At 39.5% G+C, this 21,603-nt stretch overlaps 1 protein-coding gene across 3 annotated transcripts in view; it reads left to right on the plus strand.

The window, feature by feature from the left end:
* The window catches only part of LOC107313496, a 186,099-nt gene that overhangs the window by 128,730 nt on the left and 35,766 nt on the right, over positions 1-21,603 (plus strand). For all 3 annotated transcript variants that reach the window (XM_015861819.2, XM_015861817.2, XM_015861818.2), the window contains 2 exons: positions 4,390-4,457; positions 13,065-13,121. In XM_015861819.2, the coding sequence (XP_015717305.1) occupies positions 4,430-4,457; positions 13,065-13,121 (85 nt within the window). In that variant the 5' untranslated portion in view covers positions 4,390-4,429. The remainder of the gene's footprint in view (positions 1-4,389; positions 4,458-13,064; positions 13,122-21,603) is intronic.

The raw sequence follows: 21,603 nt of genomic DNA on the forward strand, positions 1-21,603 counted from the left end.
AGCAGATATCAAATTAGTTGATTTATGGATTGTTTCTCCTATCTTGGATAGCAAAATGGTGAAACCACAAATTGTTAAGTAGTCCTGCTTAAAATTCTGTTTTCTGAGGAACTCACAGACTTCACTGTCAGATGCAACTGTACTTTGTGCAGACACTATTTTACTAATAATACATCCACACCTGTAATTACTAATGACAGCACTAACATATTATTGATCAAGTCATGGTCATCTGAAGTATTAATTAAAACTCATCTGAAGAGTCTGACATAGGACAATAAACAGCCTGTTTTACATGCTATAAGATTGTAGAGGCATATTTTTCTAAATCAAAATTGCAAACATGTTTGCAAGAATTCCACATGTTTGTGGAATTGAAGAGCAAATGTGATGCGTATGGATTCTCTCTCAGGCAAGAAGTCAGGCAATAACTTCTCATGGAACTGTTCTGCAAACCTTGAAAGCCAATGTATGATTTATCTGAGCACCAGAGATTGGCAACACTACCCATTTCAAAGGTTTTGATCTCCAGAGACTTCTTTTTAGGTACATAATGTGCTTCTTTAGCAAGATGACCTATTTTCAGTACAGTTAGTCATGTAGTCCTGGCATAGTGTACCTGTTTAACAGAAACTCTGTGATATTTGATGTTTTCCTATTATTTCTGCATTCTGGAATCTAATGATAAAACAAGGATATTTGTTTCTCATCAGAGGAAAGATACAAATTCTAGAGAAAAAGATGTTGCAAAGTGCCACCTCCTGTTCTGGAAGGAACTTGAAGTAATATGGAAAGAACCATAGCATTAAAGATGGTTTATATGGTTCTACATCAATTAACCAGGGCAATAGCATCTCATTTCTCAGGTGGTGTTTAGTAAAGAGCTAAATATGGGGACAGACAAAAGCAACCTGACTAAGACTTGATGCAAACAACGTTGTGATGACAAAGATCAAGTAAACCAAGAAAAAAGCTCAAGAGGCTAGAAAAAAACAAAACAAAACCACAAACATATGTAAAAATTGCTTCCTTATTGTAAGGTGGAATGATACAAAGATGGTAACCAATATTCAAAAGGTTATTTAAAAGGAAAAACTCACCAATGTGGATGCCTTCACTGGGAAACGCTGAGGCAACCTTCACCAGGGCACAATCTCCAAGAGATGCTGCCTTAGTGGTGGTCAGCCCTTAAATGAGGTCTAGAGGAGGTGGGTCAAGCTCCACCCCTTCTGGGAGCACAGCTAAATTACTCTCACCTGTGCTCCCACAGCTGACCCAACACTTGCCTCAGCTGATTAATCAGAGGGTCAGGCTGTGATTACCAATTTCCCATACACTTATCTAATACCACTGTGATGCTGCCATGCTTTCACAGGACATCTTGACAGTTTACACTGGGAGGTGAGAAACGTCAAGAGGGAGCAGTGAGAATTAACACCAATAAAGTGATTCTGAGGAACAGGGTCCAGAGGATCCAGAAGGTGGCATGTGAAAAGCTCTTATTATTATTTATGTTTTTATAAAAGTCAAACAGACAAACAAACTGCTCCCCATACCCATTCATACATGTCCCCACACGCATGCATGTTAAACTGGCACAGTGTAATCAGTGTTACTGAGAAATGAAGTCTGGAGGTCAAAGAAAGTGTATGTGTGTGTGCAGGTAAAATGGGGCAGTGTGCCCAGGCAAGAGTGTTGGCACAGCTTCGAGATAAAATGATGCTAATTCTAGTAGGCTGTAGGTAATGGTTTCTTTCTGAAATTAAATTAGCTCTGGAATTCTTGATTTTTGAATTCCATCTGAAGTCTCTTAGGAGCACTGTGAGGGAAGGTGCTTCAAGCACCAGCTCTAGTCCTCAGGCTACGTCCTCCGCCAGCATTCATTTCCCATATTGCAGACCATAAATCCTGGTAGAATGATGCAGGATGAATCAAGTCCCCAAATACTGGAATTTACTGATGGATTTTCATTTACCTATGTGTGTAAGCAATTTGTAATAAATCATGTGTGTATTAAATCAGCTACTGATGACACATCTGTGAGAAGAAACACATCACCTTTGAGTTACAAATAACTGCTTTTCTTGGCCTGTGGTTTAGGTTATGATTTTGGACAGTATTGTTCGATATTCAGATATGCAAAGCATATTTGGCTTTGATTACCCAAATTTATGGTACAATGTGGTGATGTTGCTTTGGAATATGCGGTTAAAACATAGGTCCCTATAATGCAGTTTTATCTGCATACTAGGGTTTGTGGAGATTTTGTGTGGCTTTCAAGAGTGCAAAGTGAAGAGGACAGTGTGCTTTTTTCCCCACAGAATGTTTTTCTTTTAGCTACTGCCCACTGCTTACGCAGAGAACTAGAGTTTTATTCCTGGCTGTGCCAAAATTAGGTTTAATTGGGGAACTATGAAAAGCCTTAAGAAATATACCTTTGTTTTATGAGAGTTCAAGTCACAAACATTGAGGGAAAGGTGAAAGGAATTTAAAAGTAATTTTATCCCCTTAGAATTTGCAATATATGATCTAAATCTTTTCCTATTCTAAATACATTAGATTATCTTGTCTCCACTGGAAAATGAAGGATCTATTATATGCCCTTGCTGTATTGCCTAAGTAGCTGAGCTTCCTAAATCACACAGTATAATCTGTTTTATGCTGTGTTGACATGCAGTGGCACTGACATATTAGACCTATACTGCCCTGGCTTCTGTGTCTGGAGAGAAGATTGATGTCAGACAGAGCTTCAGAAAAGCTACAGGTCTTTCAGTACAAGATCCCAAATGCGCCCCAGGGTATGGACCAAATACTACTCCACCACACTGATAGGCAAGGAAACATAGCTTCCTATCTGCTGGGCAGCTGAATTCTCTGCTGACTTCCAAGATACAAGAGAGAAAAATTGCATTACTCCTCTTCTAGTTCTCATTATGCATGGTAACAATCATCAGGTCTATTTCACAAAATGTTCTGGCTCCCTGTAGAAAATGCAGGGAACTCTGCTTCTTAACAAGAAATCAAATGACCAGAAGTATCATCAGCAATTTTATAGTAAAAATGTAGATTATATCAGCTTGGAAGTGGCACTGGCATTCATCATACACGTGCCTTATGCATAACTATCCTGTATGCCAGACTCTTCCACAATGCATCTTTTCCTCTTACCAAGAGTTTATGTTATGACGTCATGGGAGACAAAATCTGGCCTTTGGAACATAAGTTCCTCTTTAGCTCATTGCAGCACTTCAGAAAAAATCTGTAGGGAAATCAGCTGAAACCATCAGTGTTTTCAGCATTGGGGTTGTCTGGGTGACATCCCTCAGCAGTGTGAAGGATGGGGAATAAGGTCTGTAGTGAGTTTCAGCCATCCAGCTCTCTGAGAGGTATTCTGAAGTACCCAAATTCTGGACAACAGTCAGAACTGATGTGGCCAGAGAAAAGAGCACATCACTTCCTAAAAATGATATCCTCCTGTCACTGTCATAATTGCCTGTGTCATTGAAACTGACATGGCTCTATTTAATCTCAATAGGTATTCCCACTCTTCATTCCTAAACTGCTATGTCTGCCTTTTACATTAGAGCTAAAGGCATTCTGAACCCTGCACTTTGCACAGGAGTTATGAGACATTTTAAATTAGGGTGTATTGAGGGATACTTTACCTCTGGCTCTCACATATTTGATCTGAGATTTGTTCTGTAAGCAGCAAAAGAATGAGAAATTTGCAACTTAAAAGGATCGAGTTATATTTATGTTCTGATGTATCCTCAACTGTAATAGACTGAGAAACATTTTATCTCTAGCATTTGCACTTTGCTCTAAGACTCGCACCCTTTAAAGAGGACTGAAATTGCTCTTTTCTCTCAGTGATAAATAGCTTGAGTTTCTGAGATCCTAATTGAGTGCCACAGTGATGAAACCTTAAAAATAAATAGTATGGGACTCTCTAAAGACTGAATAAGATGTTGACCTGTTTTCGTTCAAAATGCTCCAGCAGAAAGAATCATTTGGAAAGGGAAATGCAAAACAACCATTATTGTCAGCAGTCTCCATCTTTCCAAAATCTATAGCTTGTTCATGCTGCCATAGTTGTTTTTGATAGGACAACGAATAGTATTAAATCAAAACCAACTGAATGTCGTGATAATACTACTATAATAAATCAAGATGTGCTGGTCAATATTTTAGGAGCTGTATGTCTCAGATTAGGCTGTAAATATGCACAGAAGAAATGAAAACATGGACCACAGAATGTGATAAATGACCCCCATAAAATGTTGATGTAATTCTAACGCAGCAGTGAAAGGCTATAGAAAATGGTGAGGATTTTCTTCATGCTGAGGCTGCATTTGGTAGTGAATGTTTCTTATTCTTTTTTTTGCGCAGGTAAAACAATCAATGCTTAGAGAAGACAACAGAGTATTGAATGGGTGATGTAACTGAAGATATATCATGTAAGTCAGATGCCTGCATGCACCTTGAAACTCTGATAATGCAGTTCTCTAGTAAATCATTAGGACCCCAGATACCCTACATTTTGGTCTTAGGTATGGAAATGCCTACAGAATATTTGTTTGAAGTGATATCAATGGTCTGGATCAGCAAAGAACAAGCTGCTCTATGGAACAAATGGTAAGTATGAGAAGCAGTGTCTGGGGTTAAAGCAGTAAAGCTGAAATCCATCCTATCTAATCTGCTCTTTCATTACATGCAAACACTGTTGAGCCTTGTCTGGCATTTCCAGATTGCTGGAGGGTTCTGATAACTCAGTTCCCATTGGAAATCAGTCGGATCTGGTTGATAGATCAGAGTGTGGGTCTAGGTTACAAGAAACTCTGTAAGGTAGAATGAAACATGCACCAAAATAGCTTGAGACCAAGAAAAATAAAGTAGGGAAGACAAATGGGCAACTTGCAGGAAATTAGAGATATACATACATAAGATATCAGTAATAAAGGAGCAGGAGAATCTTTCTGCAGGGGGTTCTGTGGAGATGAAATGGCAAAGAAACAACATGTAGACAACAGAGAGTCTTCTGTGCTGGGGAGGAAAATTCAGTATGAGTCTTTCAGACCAAAGACTAGCTTGGACTTTTTGAGGACATTACATAAACAGTGACAGCTGTGAGATCTTGGAGGGTGCTGGAGGAGACTTCTGGTTTTGGTGGACAGAAATTACCAAGTGTTATGGCTGCTTCAGACTTGATTCTAATTAACAGAGAAGAACGTAATGTGGATTTTAAAAGGATAGGCAACTAGGATGAAAGTAATTATGGAGGATTAAATTTACCACCTTAAGGAGAAGAAAATGCAAGATAATTAAAGTCAAGATCAAGGAATTGGTAAGAATCAGTTTATTCTGAAGAAAAGCAAACTGTTTAGAATGGAGAAGTGGGTTTAGAGATGAGTGTGGCTGCAAGAAGAGGTCTTTCGTGGCCTGAAAATGAGCACAGAATTGAGCAGGGAGTAGTGGCAAAAAAACAGTTGCAAAAAAATAGTTTCTATTAGCAAGAAAAGAGAAAAAAAATGAGAGAAAGCTCCAACCAGGAACAGGAAAATGTTTTCAAGAACTGCTCATTGTCAGGGATGGACAGAGAATCTTTCATTTTGCCTCAAAGAAGGGTCAGACTTGGAAGATCCTTCTAAGTCCCCTTGCAGCTCACCTTTCCCTGATTTATGTGGCAAGGCAAATCAGAATTTTTGCTACTGAATGACAAAGCAGCAGTAATTATACCACCATTCTTTTTACAAACGAATATAATTTCACCTTTGTCTATAAAGACATTTTAAAAGGTCACAGACATTGTATTTGATTCTGAAGATAGCAGCTTCTTGACTAAATAGCACATTTCTGAAAGCATAAATCAGTGTGCTCAGTAAAAGACTGAAATTATTGAGGGAGGGCAGGACTCAGGGTTTTGAACAAAAAACACTGATCAAATTAGACATGGATGTGAATTAATGCCTGTTGCTGCTTGCCAGCAGATGTATGACAACTGAGTGCCATTCCCTCACCTTCCAAATGTGCTTCAAAACACATGGGATGAATGGTGCCCCACTTAAATTCGCAGGGAGGGAAATGGTCTACCCCAAATCTTGAGTTTCACCTACTGATGTCACTGGGTTATGTTACTCTGCCTCTGCACATTACTCTGCTCCTGCATGCATTGCTGCAACACCTAATCCTTTCCCAGGGAAAGGATCTGTCCTTTAAAAACTAAGTTTTCTCAGTTAGGAAACAAATTGCCTCTGGGTGGCATTTTACATGTTTTCATAGTGAACTGTATCTGTATCAGTCCTCCTCTGTTTGCCTTTTCTCTTTGTGGAAATATCCAGGACTTCTTGAATGCATTTGGGTCTAAATGCCAAAACATTTGTGTCTTATCCCATTATATAATAAACAGTATTTATTCACTATTTAGTCATTAAAATAGAATTAATTAAGGGAATTTAGGCTTGATTTGGATCTTTTCCTCCCATTTTCATTAGTGCCTGATGTAGCCTCCAGTTCATGATTTCATTTTGCAGTCTCAAGTTTAATAAGTAATTCTCTAGCATTAATCCTGGTCTACATAATATCCCTTTTACAAACACTGGACAATCCATGATATTCTACAAGTGGTGCCTAGAAGTGCATGGAAGCCCTGATTCTGATGCAAACCCACCTGCCATCTTTGCCTTAGTTTCTACTCACCCATCCAATTTCCTACAATGAGCCCTGCAGCAGCAAGTTTGCTCCATTATAGCTTTGTTGTCAAGTTGGAATCGTTTTTCTTTTTTTCTTTGTTTTGTATCCCGCAGAGGTAATGCACTCTTTCCTCACATATTTTCCTGACAGGGAAGTTTATTCTTAATCCAATAGGAGGATATTATCTTCTTTATCTGTCATAGGAGGAAATAAAATTGTTATTCTTGCCTTAGTAATTTGATCCCCTTCCTTGATAAGGTCACTTTTTTGGTGAATGAAGGGAAGGCAAAAGGACATAATCTTTTTGGATTCTAGTAATGCCTTTGATACTATCCTTCATGGCATCCTTCTGGACAAACTGTCCAACTGTGAGATAAACAGGTTCATGCTATGCTGGGTGATGAACTGGCTTGATGGTAGAGCTCAAAGGGTTGTAGTGAATGAGGCTGGTGGGTGGTCAGTAACAGGGTTCCTCAGAGCTCAATTCTGGGGATTATCCTATCCTAATAGTTTAGGAAGGAATCTCACCCAAGATGTGAGAGAAAAGGGTCACATTTTGTCTTTTTTTTTTTTTTTTTCCTAAGAGGATCAATTATTGTATCCCTTGCTCAGAATCTTTTATCCTTGGAATATTTTCCAATCTCTCCAAAAATACTCAGTGAACGTGTTGGGTCCGTAAATCAGGAAGAGCTGATCTTGGGTCTACAGCATCGAGGAGAAGCAAGAAAATATCTTACAGCATTGTGCTTGCACAGACTGAAGACTGAATGTGAATTTGAGGGAGGCAGCCATACAGGTTAGCTGAAGTGCCTTTCAGACAATAAAACCTTGACTTGCAGGGATGGATGGTCTTGGAGGTTCCTTTATATACAGACTCCAATTGCCTACTTACCAAGGCACTGAAAGTTGAATTTTGAATTAGGTAGTCAGGAACTTAATATAAATCACATTTAAAACTAGTCTTAGTACCTCAAGGGCCACTAGAGAAATATGGCCCATCAGTGCAAAGTCTTCCAAGTATTTCAGTTTGGGAGCTGAAGTGCTTTGGATGTGTGAAGTCATTCTGCAGCAGTAAAAAAACAACAACTGTGAGAGCAACCCAGCCAAATGTGCTGAGGCTGTGGGCTGATATACATAAAGAATCAGCCTAAAATAGCTACGATCGTTGTATTTGCTTAATTATCTGAGATATGTAGTTATTTAAATGTTCATGTGCATGTTCACATGCACAGATGTATCACACACAAATACATTCATATTTTACTCAGTCTTCTAGAAGATATTTACAGATACTGGGAATTAAATGGGATGGCATATAAATGTGTTACACATCAAGGGTGGTAATTAGTTGCATAATCTTTGATACCACAGTGGGGCAATCTAAGAATGTCCTGAGCTCTTGAGCAGGTTTATCCTCACTGAATCAAAATTGTTCTTTTCATTACAACAGACTTTTCTCCCATATCCTATCTATTGAGTTTCATTGAATTTTTAAAGTATGAAAGGATTAAAGTGTGTTTTACTGTTAAGGTAATTTGAATAAAAATAAAGGCAAAGAGTACCTTAAATTAAGAGTATTTTAACTTAGAGTCTGATTAGTCGATTTACAAGGAAATTCTCAAAAAACTGAGTCTGTCCCCAGAGTGTAAGTTCTGTAGAGCTGAAGGAGTAGCATGTACCAACACTTTCTGTTATATATCCAAGTGCTATTCTACCTAGAATTATTGCTACAATAGCTTCACCAAAATAGTATCCTAGAACTCTGATGCTAATATTTGTCAAAAATAGGCATTGAATATCACCCTTTTTGCTGCTGTCTGTTGTATAATAAAAGGCATCATTTGAGTTTGGCCTTTGAAGTAAACTGTGTCTACAAAACCGTATCCATATTATTTTTCCCTGCAGAAGCTTTGCAAATAGACATATTATAACTAACAAATGCTTTTGGCCAGGCAGCTATAAGAGTCAAGACATTTGGTCTGCTGCCTTTTCAGTGTGGATTACTGCTGGTTGATGCATTTGAAATCTGATCAGACTTCACCAGTTATCCATCCTATTTTTTACCATTTTCCATGACGCTGGAGGGTCCAGTTAACCCATGGCAACACAACTGTTTATCTCAGCTTCTGCTGAGCTGTTTTAACTGTGTTTATTGATCTCTCATGGGCTAATGGAGCCTCTAGTTGTGCTCTCAGAAACAGAATTCACTCAAAACAGTCTCATCCAGCCTGTTCCACCAGGAATGTGATACTTGTTCTTCACTGCTAATTGAGTGGAGTTCATTTTACTGTATCCGTGCTTTCACTCAAAGGTTATAATACTGAAAAGGACCTATTGATTATAGCTTTCATTGAGCTTTTGACCCAGAGTTCTACATTTTTGTCACACATTTACAACTTATATCACAACTAGCATTTATACGACCTCTTCCCAATGGGTTCTAGAATTGCATAGGCAACAAACAAGAGCCAGAGGAGAAGGCAAAAAGAGACAGCGTGACTTTTTTTGAGTTGCAAACAACAGCTGCCAGTCATGGTGACAGGCAGCTGCAATCATAAAACATTTTATGGTAGTTACATGTGTCAGTCTCTTCCAGCTCATTATGGATTTTAATGTTTAATTAGTTTAGCAATTAATTATTCATTAGAGATGAATGAAATTCTGAATTTCGGTCCTTTGAGAAATTCCAATAATTCAACATGGATTTGTTTGCCAAATTGAGGTGAATCATATCACTAAATTTCAGATGTCTCGAGTTGGAGAACCATACTAGTATGTCTAAATCTATGTCTAATACTTGAATACAGGGTAGACTCACTCTGGATATTGTACTAATTTGTCTTGAAAGCTTGGGATTTTGTAATGCTAATGTGACTAATGGATGCCACCTTGGTGATCCAGTACCTGGTTCTCAATAATGCTAATGGCCCTGTCACTGTGGGTATCCCCAAACCCTGTTGCAAGAGAGGGGGGAGAGAGAGAAGGGGACAGAGGGACACACTAACAGCCTGCTTAATTTTTGTGGATTTCACCTTCTTTCTGGTTACACTAACCATAACACCAGGGATCAGGAGGGTACCAGTCACACCTGCTAAGTCCCATTAAGGCACAAATCCAAATACCTGTCCATGTGTAACTCCAAGTACACTCAACTGAGAAAAAGCTGCAAATATTTGCAGGAGTTGTGGACCCAGCGACACCTGTCTTACTGCATATTGGTGTCTTAAGTATGGCCTATCTGATTTTTTTGCTGCTGATACATGGTTGAGTTCACACTATTCTTTCTGGAGAATTTGTTTTCCTCTGTCTTGTCACCTGTTTTCTGAAGAAATCAGTAGAAACTTAATATTCTACTTCTTCATTAAATCTGGTCAAGGTTACAAGGGAATGGAAACTGACAGAAAATGTAGTTGTGGAAACCCTATATCCTAGGGGAAAAAAAGAAAGATACATGGAAAACCAGTTAAAATAAGCCATCTTGGTAGCTGTTGACTCTTGCTATGCTCTCATTAATAAAAAAGTGAGGAAATGTAATAAAAGCTACCTACACTGTTATGCTGTCATGTAACAGTCAGGCCCACATGCAGTGCCACATGAGTTTGACATGATCAGTAATTAGAAACTGCAGTATTGAGATTAAGCAACCAAAATATACTTGGATTTCAACTGGCTACAAACGTCCAGGATCTTACTTATGTACACAAATGTAACTTAAAGTGAATTGTTGGATTAATTTCTTAGCGAGAATCTTTTCTGTTTGCATTGGGGTAGTAATGAGGAATGTTTGTTCTACAATGACTGAGTTGAAATAGGGTTTTTTGCATATTAACAGGTATATATTTGGGATTTTGTGATCAGCTTAATTAAGTGATGTACCGTATCAGGATATTGTATAAAGATTTACTTGGAAATTATAACATCTTGATCCTGGCTATTTGGGGTTTTGAATGTTATTGGCCCCTGTGCATTGCCCCTTGGTCTTCAGAACAGTGATCCCATGGCTGAGATATTCAGTGCTTGCGGCTCCAAATGGATCCATCCCACCATAGCAGGCACTGCTTTGGAAAGTCAGCTATTTTCAAAAAAAACACACATCCTTTCCTACCCCATTCCTAGTGCTACACTTCAGCAGACCTTTTCACATTCATTAAAGTTCATTTGAGTAAATAAACCTCAAAAGCATGACAAATCCAGAAAAATTTCAGCTACTGTTGACAGTCTGCCAAGGCCCACAGTCTTTAAAACTAAATGTAACACTGCTCAGAAGTGAAAGTTCTAAGATACCAAGGAAAGGAAAAACAAGTGGGTCAAAGAGCAAGCTTATGTGAATTATCTGTTGCTTCACAGCTGCTAGCAGCCTCCTACTAAGGCCAGCAAATCCTCTGTGTCTGGCTGAAGTATGTAGCTGCAGGAACACAGGTGTTCTCCTAGCAAACAGTCAGCATTGCCTTTGAATTTCCACTGAAATTCACTTTTTTCCTCTTCAGATGCTCCCTTTTGCCTCTGAGTAGATTTAGTACTTTTTGAGAGGGGTGGAAATTAAATTACCTTAAAAAATAAGACCAATGGACTGTAGGGGTGGAAGAAAAAAGAAGACTGAAATTTTTAGCAGTTCTCTAGGGTGATTAAATTCTACTTGCAGGAAGTGCCTCGTGTTAAACCTGCAAGCTGTACTAGGATGGGTCTGTAAGCTACAAAAGGACCACTTGTAGTTGTAGCGTGTGTATTTATTGCTTGAGGCAATCCTGTATTGAGTGGGTACAATTGAATAACAGTAAGGGCTGACAGTGTAAAGATTCCTGCTTTCTCTCCTTATTCCAAAGCAATAGGAGATACCCCTGAGGTATATGATGAACTGTTTCATTACAGTACTGAAAAAAGAGTTAGCTGTTTTTCATCTAGTAGTACTCATTTCAGTTATGGAAGTAATGTCCTTAATTATCTGTACTGTGTAGGACATCTGTCCATGGAGCTGGTTTGGGGCTGTCTTTTCTGGGCTAAAACCTTCTGGAGTCAGATCTTAGTATGAGTTTGCCGGCAGTGAAACCTGCTCAGCCTTACCTAGCAAAGTTAATGTGCTAGACTTTCAAATTAAGGCTACTTGGAGTAGTGGTAAGTCATTTTTTTAGTGCCTCAAAGCCTTGGATTCATAGATTCATGGAACAGCTTGGTTTGGAAGTGTCTTCAAAGATCATGAAGTTCCAATCCTCCTGCCACAGGCATGGTTGCAAAACCCTTGATCAAGTAGTAGGTCAGATTGCTCAGGGCCCCATCCAACCTGGCTCAAAACACCTCTAGGGAAAGGGCAGAACAATGGCAGGCTGTAGAGCTAAACAGAGTTATCCCCTGCTTAAACCTTGCTCAGAGAAAGACAGGTTGAGGTTCACCAGTTGCATGAGGAACAGTGTCAGAGCAACATTCTGAACTGAAAATCTCAACCGGCTTTAATGTTCGGGTTGATCAGAGCACAGAATGTCCAGTATGGTCACACTTTGCTCCAGAATGGTAAGGACAGACACAGGAACATACAAGGAAACAAATACTTCTACATCTATTTTCTTGTAGATACAAACCCTTTTGTCGCAGGTGCATGCTTAATTTTGCAAAAGGACCAAACTGAGAAGGGCCGTACTATGCTAGGTGCTGCCTGGTGTGATGCTCTACGCTGAGGATCCTAGACCCTAACATTAGGAGCAAAAAAAAATTAGAACAGGAGCAAAAATGGGTTTAGCAGGTCAGGCAGGCAGTTTAGCAGTAGAACAAGAAGCATGCTACAGATCTCCTACTTCACAACTCCATTCCTTCCCACCTGTACCATTCCATCATCCCCCATTGCTGAACCATGAAGTCAGGAGAAAGCGAAGACCTGAACCTTGTGAAAGTTTCCCATTTTAAGTTGGGTTTGTTCCTTGAGAATGACTGAGGAGAAAATGTGCAAAATTGGTTCTTAGAAAACAAACGCTCCCACAAACACTGCTGAAGGATGAGATGGCCAGGATGGTGCATGAGATCAACTTCCTTTGCCCCTTTGGTTGATACCTACAACAAGCCAGCTGAGCAGAATTAAATCAGCTGACTCACTTGCAGTTCACATTGAATAAGTGGAGTAACTGAACCAGTGAGGCTCCAACACTCCTGATGTTCTGGAAGACCAAAGTCTGCTGATCCCCTTTTTCTGCTGGAGAAGCATTTAGATAACTGTTCAGTCTACAACATATTTGGTAAACAAGCTTGATGGATTGGGTGGCAGATTTAATTTAAGTAGAGGCATAGAGAGGTGTGCAATTATTAGTCAATTACACATCCATTAATAGGCTACTGCACTGAACTATTAATCATTTGTGAACTTAATTTTTCCCTCTTTTTCTTTAAAGGGCAGATACAGCTTTTAAAGAAAGAAATGCTTCAGGATAGACCTGTTGTCATTAGGGGTAAGTTTTGAACTCCCATATATAGATGTATTTGTCACATTTATCCTCTAACCTTTTAGTCTTGCTGGAACTATGGGGTGGCCATTGGTAGTACTGTTTTCTGTTATAGTTTATATACTTCTGATAATTACTGTCAGATGGCTCACAGGCTGCTTGGGATTGTATGTTCTTTATGACCTCTGCATCCTGAAGTTCCTGGAAAATGGAATAAGGTTAGTAACTTCGCTTGCTTTGTAGCCATATTATTTTCTTATTTCTATTATTATTCCTTTATTTCATGTTGTTTTCTCTTTCCCACTTCCCCCACCTCAGAAATGTAAACATAATTTAGAAGGTTAAAAACAAACAAAAAAGCTATGAGAGAAAATTTCATTTGAGGACTTCTGTGAGTAATATGTATATATGGCTCAATTATTTGTCTTATCTTCTTACCACCAGTAAGTCTTAATGTTAAAAAATCTCAAGTAAAAAATTACAAGGTCTAGATGCAGTGATGGGGAAGGGACAGTTAGATGACTGCCAGCAATTCCTCAAGCTCCTGCTGCCGGTGAAATCTTTTTCAAGAGCCTTTCAGGCTTTTCTTGCCCCTTTACATATCACACACAGTGACTGATCTCAGTATGGAGTGTATTAGCAGTGTCAAGGGGAAATGGAGACCTGTCACTCATGTTTTTCTGTGGGTTGAATTGCAAGATTTTGGGGTTTCATATCTCAAAGAGACTTCCCTGGCAGCTCATGTGAAAGGAAACATAGGCTGAATAAGCTGTATTTGGCAATCTGTGATGAACAGCATTCCGAGGAGCAGAGGGCATGTTTTGGCTCTGCTCTCCATTGCGTGCTATGTCTTCACAAGATCAGGCCCGGAAGAGGTCATTGTTTTGAGTCCAGTCACCTGTTCTCATCTGCTAGCCAAACTGGTAGACTTAAATATGAATCACATCCCCTGAGCTGCAGACCCCAATGAAAAAATGCATAGTGATAAGTACATAAACATTATATTTCAAAAACAAAAGGAGAATATTGCTAGGAGTTGTATACTGATAATTATTTTTAAAGCATGGGCTGAAGTAGATGTTCATAGGAAAAGTTAAAGGCATATCTTATTAAATGGCAAGCTATATAGCATCCTTAAAAGGTCAAGGCCTTTACATTAAGCAACATGTCCTATGTTTAAAATAGGCACCTAAGTACTGCTTCTGCTTGGGCAAATGTGAGCTATTGATGCTGACAACTGCTAACAGAAATTAAGGTCAGAGCTTTGAAACATGTCTGTGAAAAATCAGTGACCCTAATCCATAGTGACTCTGGTATCTCATCCAGATCCAATTAATAAGCTAAAAAAGTCAGAACTGGAAATTAACAAACTGCTGATTTGCATTCAACTTGCCATCAGCCAGAACCCCCGGATACCTTTCTACAGCTCTTCAGCCTCTCCTTCCTCAGCCTTACATACAGCCAGGGTTGCCCTCTCCCAGGTGCAGAATCCAGCACTTGTTAAACTTCATGCAGTTGGTGATTGCCCAGCCCTCTAATTTGTCAAGATCTCTCTGCAAGGCCTCTCTACCCTCAAGGGAGTCAACAGCTCCTCCTAATTTAGTATCATCTGCAAATTTACTTAGTATACATTCAAGTCCTGCATCCAGATCATTTATAAAAACATTGAAGAGAACTGGCCCTAAAAATACCTTGTCGCAGTCTGTTAGGCACATCCCCTGAGCATATGATCCTTCGCTCCCAGGTAACACAGGTTGTCTGTGATACAAAAGTTATTGTCTTCTTGTGAGGGAAAGTGAGAGGGCATGAGATACAATTAATTATGATATATTTGGTACTTGAAGATTCTTTGAGTGCAATTGCCAAAGAAGGGCAGAGTGTTTTTATTAGTTATGGTTGTGGTGCCCTTTGGCTCACTGACTAATTGTTTCTCGAACTTCCTATTCTCATCTATTTGTCAGCCAGGATTTCTAGAAATGGCCTTTTAGGACAGTGAATCATAGGAAGGCTGACAGGTGGTGAGAGCTGGTACTTCCTGCACACATAGTTATTCAAAGGATCAATCCATAGTCCATACATAGAAAAAGCAGAAGCATTTGCTTTTTGTGGGATAAAATACTGCTCTGAGTAACCTATTAGAAGATATACAAGGGAGATCATTTGGACTAAGGAACTCTTGACATCAGATTTTGATATTATTCTGTCCTCGTGCTAGGTGTAATTGATGGAAGCATACAGTTACAATAAAACATGCCAGAAAAGAGAATTAAATCAAAATGAACAGACAAGAAAGTGATGGAGTATTTGAAGATGACTAGGAGAGGAGGGATTCTGTGTGTTCAAGCTGTCTGCTGTTGCACTGCCACTGCAAGAAGTGTTGAAAGCAGTGAGAGTTCTATCCAGTCTCTTCCCTTTCCATTTACATCCCCATTTGTACTGGGTGCTAGTCTGCCTTCACATGTCACAGGTACTTCTGAGAGGGTAGGTTAATGAAGGTGAACTGGAACATGTTAGAACTCTTTAATTCAAAACTATCAAAATCTGGGAGACATCTGGATTCATTTATTTATTTATTTTTAATTATTCTTTTCAACAAAGCCCAGAAATCATGCAGACAGGAGATTCCTTGTGATGTATTTCAGAAAAAATCTGATAATGTGTGTGCCTGTGCTCACCATTAACCAAACACCAGATGAGGTTTGGTGTTAATTTTGCTCCATCCCAGATTGGCAAGAGCTATTGTGAGTACTGTTAGTTAAAAAGCTCTTTTTTTTTTTTTTTTTAACCTGCCTTCCTCTATATTCTGTCGTGTGATGCATTTTGCCATGGAGATGTAGCCTATTAAACCTTATCTACAGATCCCTTTGTGTCTCTGTAGCTTTCCCCTAATAATGCCTAGTGGTTTCTAAGACTTTGGATAGAAAGAAGTGTGTGACAGGCTGCATGAAGAATAGTTTAAAGCAACAGAGGAAAGAGGAAGGGTTGTGGTGGATGACCAGAACCATTCAGTGCCCACTGTTCAGTTGCTGTTATCCCTCTTCAGCAGCTCTTGAATAGTTTTTGCAGAAAAACTGGAAAAACAAACAAACAAAACCAAAACTTGGTTCTGGTAAGTGGCAAATCTGTTGGCAGAGGAAACATCTGTGTCTAGAGGAATTTCACATTTATTTGCACTGGGCCTGAACTCTGCGTGAGGACTGCAGTCTCACAGCCTAGTTGTTCTTGAGGTGGGACTGTAGCAATTCTGCTCTTCAGAATCTCTTCTCCATCCCTATGATACTTAGTTGGTGATTAAACTTGAAATGGCATTTGGTTCCAGTGTGATTTGTTATCCTGTCATGCTGTTATCTCTAATAACTTCCAACAGTTACATCCTGCACTCAGGAAGGCTAAGAGCTAGGAGTCATTACGTGTGGGATGGCCAACAGCTTCTTGTTTGTACTGAAACTTCTGTATGGATCTTGATCAGCTAAACTAAGTTCTGCAGGCTCCTTTTTTCTCTGAAGAAAGTAGCTTGTAAGCTTAGATCAACATCTTTGGTATTACATGCTGTGTCAGAAAAGAGATGGCTTCTGCTCTAGCCTTTAAGATATGCTGATAAGTTATAATTTTCTAGCTATGAATGTTAGGAATGCACAAGCATCCCATCTCATTTGCCAGGATAGCATTAATTTGAATTGTCATTTCACGTTAGCTACATAACTACACACCCCCCAGAGTGGGTGCAGTGCCTTGCTTCATAGTTATTCAGGTAAGAAATACCTTGCAATCTTACCCACTGTGTGTTGCAGTCAATTTTATCAGACAAGTATGTTTCCCGACAGGTGCTCTTAAATAGAACGCAGTTCCCTCACCCTGCTTGCCTCCCATCCCTTTGTTTCTGTCATTAATTTCTTTAAGCAATTTCATGGTTTTACTGGAACAAGAAAACTGGAGACCAGGACAGATTTATGTTTAGACATGTAAGTGAATACCTTCCTGTTTCATCCCACTAAGTAAGTTTCGAAGGAGGTCAATCTTTTCCTCTCTCCTGAGTCGTTCCTCCCCTAGCCATTAGAGGTTGCTACCATAATGGTGTCATCCAAGATTCAGAGGAATAAAACACATCGATTTATATATGACTCCGTCCCAGTTATCAGTGTTCTAGAAAGGGTAATATAAGACAAGACCATCATGAATGGTTGTCCTTGTGATAAATGCCCAACATAGTGTAGTATCTCTATTGATGCCGAGCCTGCTTCCTCATCTCTATAGGCTCTTCATTTGTTTCTCAGCTTCAGGACTGTGATTTTTAGCTGCTTCTGCCATCTTTGTTTAACATGTCTCATACCAAGAGTGACAGCTTCATTTTGGAGATGAGGCAGCAGGTGGTCAGGTTACCTGTGGTACCATTGAAACATTAATGAATCTTTAGTATTCTGAAGACCATCAAAAGCACACTGAACTAAGAGAACTTTTTACTACCATCAGTTTGACAGGTAAAGAAACTCAAGTTTTTGAGCTATTCTACAGGCAGTTAGGAGAAATCTCTGAATTAGTTGCCCTTATCCTTAAGGGAGATTTCAACTTCCAGGACATAAATAGAATATACTGCTGCAAATCCAGGACATGTTGAAGATAACTTTATATCACAAGAACTCAGTGTGCCAACTGGGAAAGGCGACCTTCTGGCTCTGTTGCTTGAGAGTAGAGAAGGCCTTGCTGGAGGGATGACACTAGATCATAGCCACAGTGGATAAGACATTGTTATTTTCAAAATTCTTGCTGTAATGAGGAAGAAAAGGTCATCAGAATTGCTACCCTGTGTTTTAACAGAGTAAACATTAATCTACTTAGGGAGCTGGTTAGCAGTGTCCCCTGAGAATCTGCTCTAGAGGATTTAGTGGGGCTATGAGAACTGGTCACTTCAGGCCTTCCCCCACCCTCCCTTTTTAAAAGCCCAGGAGCAGGCAATCCCACTGTGTCACAAGTCAAAGTGGGGCAGAAGGCCAGCATGTCTGAACAGGGAGGTCCTGAAATATGGGCAGGAAGAAGAAATACAGTATCTAGAAATGTTGTCAGACTTCACAGATTACAGAGCTGCAGTTCACATTTTTATGGAGAATGCAAGGAAAACCAAAGCTCAGTTTGAATTGACATTGCCCAGAGTGGAGCTAGACAACAAAAGAAAGCTATTTTAAGCATGTCAACAGCAAGAGCAGGTTAGCGGATTTTACAGCAGGACTCTTCTCAATGATATACCAAAGGTCTTGGGAGTCTGGGGAGGTCCCCGCCGGCTAGAAAGCCGACAGTGTTTTCCCCATTTACCCGAAGGGCACAAGAGAATACACCAGAATTACAGACCTGTTAGCCTGGGAATCATTTTTAAAGCTGAGTTTCATCCTTGCTTGTGTTCAGTGTGTTCAAACACTGATTACCCCATTAAAAGCAAGAGATACTTATGTTTCCTTCAGTGCAAAGACTTCTGGAGTGGTTGCTTCCTCCAGAGAGAAACCATCTACACAGGAAAATGAGTCTGCTCTTTTATTCCATCACAGAATGCATAATCAGTGCTGAAATTCATTTAGCTGCTGCAGAATACATAGACACAGACCTGAACAATATGATCATACTGAGACAGTATTTGAGGTTTTTATCTTCCATCAGTGCTTAATTTCCTTTGATTATGACCTGTCATTTTTCCTCAAGTGATTAAATTACTCGCTCTTCTTTTTATAGATCTTTTCATACTTGTGAATCTAAAAGAGTTCTCTGAACTGTAAAGCAGATATCTGCTCTACATGAGCCCTGGCAGGGAGATGCTTTGCTGCCAATTTGCACTCTGCTTGGTTAGAACTTTGCATCCCTCCTTTAGCAGGTTTGGTTTTAAAACAAAGAATAAACAAAAAGATGCATTTGCTCCAACTGCAGAAAACAACACATCTCTTTCAGCAGAAGGACCCCCTGGGAACTGCAAAAAACATAACATGTGCTTTGCATCGTGTGACAGCAGAATCCCAGTATTTGGCTGCAAACAGAGGAACATATGGCAGAAGAAGTGAAGGCAGTTGCTGAATGTCCCGTTCTCAGGTCACTGTTTGTGGGCATTTACAGGAGGAAAGCAGTGATTAAGAGATGGATGAGTATCTATTCAGGAGCACTTTTAAAAACTCAGTGATAATAGGTCATTGTTTATAATGGAGTACAGAGCCAGAACTGCTCCCCAGTGCAGCTAGAAGCCAGGATCTCATGCTAATACAGAAAGCAGAAAGGAAAGAGGGAATGGAAGGAAGTGGATGAACAAAAAATGTGGATGTTTCTAACGTCTCTTTTTTTAGTTGTTGTTTTGTGAGTTTTTGTTTGTTTTGTTTTGTTTTGTTTTTCCCCAATGGGTTATGTGATAGAATTAATCTCTTTCCAGAGGAGCACTCCAACTGCTGAGCAGGGAGATAGAAACTGCAGCTCCAGAGAGTAGCTATGCTAACCTATTTCCCAGAGCAGAGGTGCTGGCAGGGCATGACTCAAACTCAGCAACCAAGAATTAGCCAGTGTTAATTAATAGAAAATCTGAAAGGGGTCTTTGAATGAGTGAATTTGGCAATATGAGACAGGGCCAGATCTCAGCTGCAAGTCACATACTGAGTTGAAAGCAAGCAAACAGACTTGCTGAAATGTGAGCCTGTGGGAAGGAGTGGAGGAGGTGTTTGGTGAGATGCTGAGCAACAGTTGCCTAAATTATTTGTATTTATTTTACTTGTTCTTTTCTGTCATCTTTATTTTTATTTCCCTGCTTGAAATAATCCACAGTCTGGTAAAATACCCTAGGGCCCATTTAACAACTGTAACACCATTTGTAGGATGGGTTGGCTCCTTTATTTTTTTATTTTTTATTATTTTTAACAGCTTCTTGTCATTCTTGGCTCTAGAAATAAGTCATGCTGAATTCAGGCTGAGTCAGGGAATTACTTAATCGCCTCTCTTCAACAAAATGGTGCTTAGGGAACCTTACATCCCTCACTGTTGCTGCTTCTCCTGAAGGGCTGCCTTCACTGCTGATCTGTCTGCTCTGCATGGAAATGAGGGGAGATGATTTGCAGAGTCAAGGCTGTTATTATAAAAATAAGATTGGATTCATCTGCATTGCATTTCATTGGAAATTGTATATAAGCTGCTGCAAATTTTAATGAGGGGGCTCTCTCCCTCTCATTTCCCAAATAGATGAGGGTTCTCATGGTCATGACTAATCTCAAATATCTTCCCTGGTCCTGTTTTTATCTCCAAGTCACTTATGTGACACTACCTAACCAGCCATGCCCATGATAAACATATCTGGACAATTCAGACATTTTAAAATACAGAATGTAACTTTTAATTAAGTATTAACATTTGTCCCATGTTTCTTTCACCTATTTTCCTCCTCTTTCTCTTTTCTATTTCTTGCTTATGGAAAGCAGTCAATAACGGGTCTAACACAGATATTTACAGGCTTCGGGTCCAATGAGAAATCAAACTTCTGTGAGGATATTTCTATTCTTAGCCTGACACATTTGAGGTATTAATGTTCATAGTTACAGTTTTAGACTGGTTGCTCACTTTTGTAAGTTAAGATTTGCCAATTTATCACACCTTGCGTGTTGAAATATGTAGAAATTTTTGTGACTTGTACCAGCTCTTCCTAGTTCACTAAAATCTGAGTAATTAACTCCCCTGAGTTTCTCAGAAGCACATTTAAAGCTTGTGGGGGTGAACACGCATCTTTAAGTGCAAGTGCTATAATGTAGATTCCTAACTAAGATTTGTAAGTTAGTATTAATGCTTTTTGTTTGGAAAATCTGTACTAATAGAGACGTGTCAGTGTATTGTGTATCTATAATGAGATTTTAATTTCTATAATGTCTGAATGGTATATGAGCTTTTAAGCCTGAAAATTTCAGTCTTTGTTAAATTAAGATGAGGGGAGGCCACCCCTCCAGTCACACCAGCCCATTATATCCCTGCACAGCCACTGGTGCCCAGGGACTGGGAACTCTGCCCCAGCTGATGAACACAGTTGCCACTTTCCCCTTTGCACCAGTAGTGAAGTTGAACGTGTGTCCCAGACACACACAGTGGGCGCTAACATGGTTGGTCACACAGCCACAATGCTGTTATCAGCATCACCTATCATGTCCTGCTGTGTGATTCTGCATGGGCTTGTTGGAAAAGATTCTTGCAGTGTCATCATATGATGTTCCAGAATGCAGTTCTATCTCCAGGTTTGTGAAGTCTGAATGGTTTGAATACCATTTTTCTTCACGCCATTACATTATTATTCATATCTGTTATAGTGAGCTGCCACATAGAAAAAGGGCTACTTACCATCAAAGGCAGACTTGATGTAATGACGAGTCTTAAAGGAGAGATTTAATTTTCTCTGCCTCAGTGGTTTTTTGGTCTTTCTTGCAGTATCATTATCTTATAGAAATTTCTTTCTAATTAAAGACAGTGGACCCTTTCTTTGGTATATTTC

Source organism: Coturnix japonica, chromosome 4 (assembly GCF_001577835.2).
Source record: "Coturnix japonica isolate 7356 chromosome 4, Coturnix japonica 2.1, whole genome shotgun sequence".
Classification (NCBI taxonomy): Eukaryota; Metazoa; Chordata; class Aves; order Galliformes; family Phasianidae; genus Coturnix; species Coturnix japonica.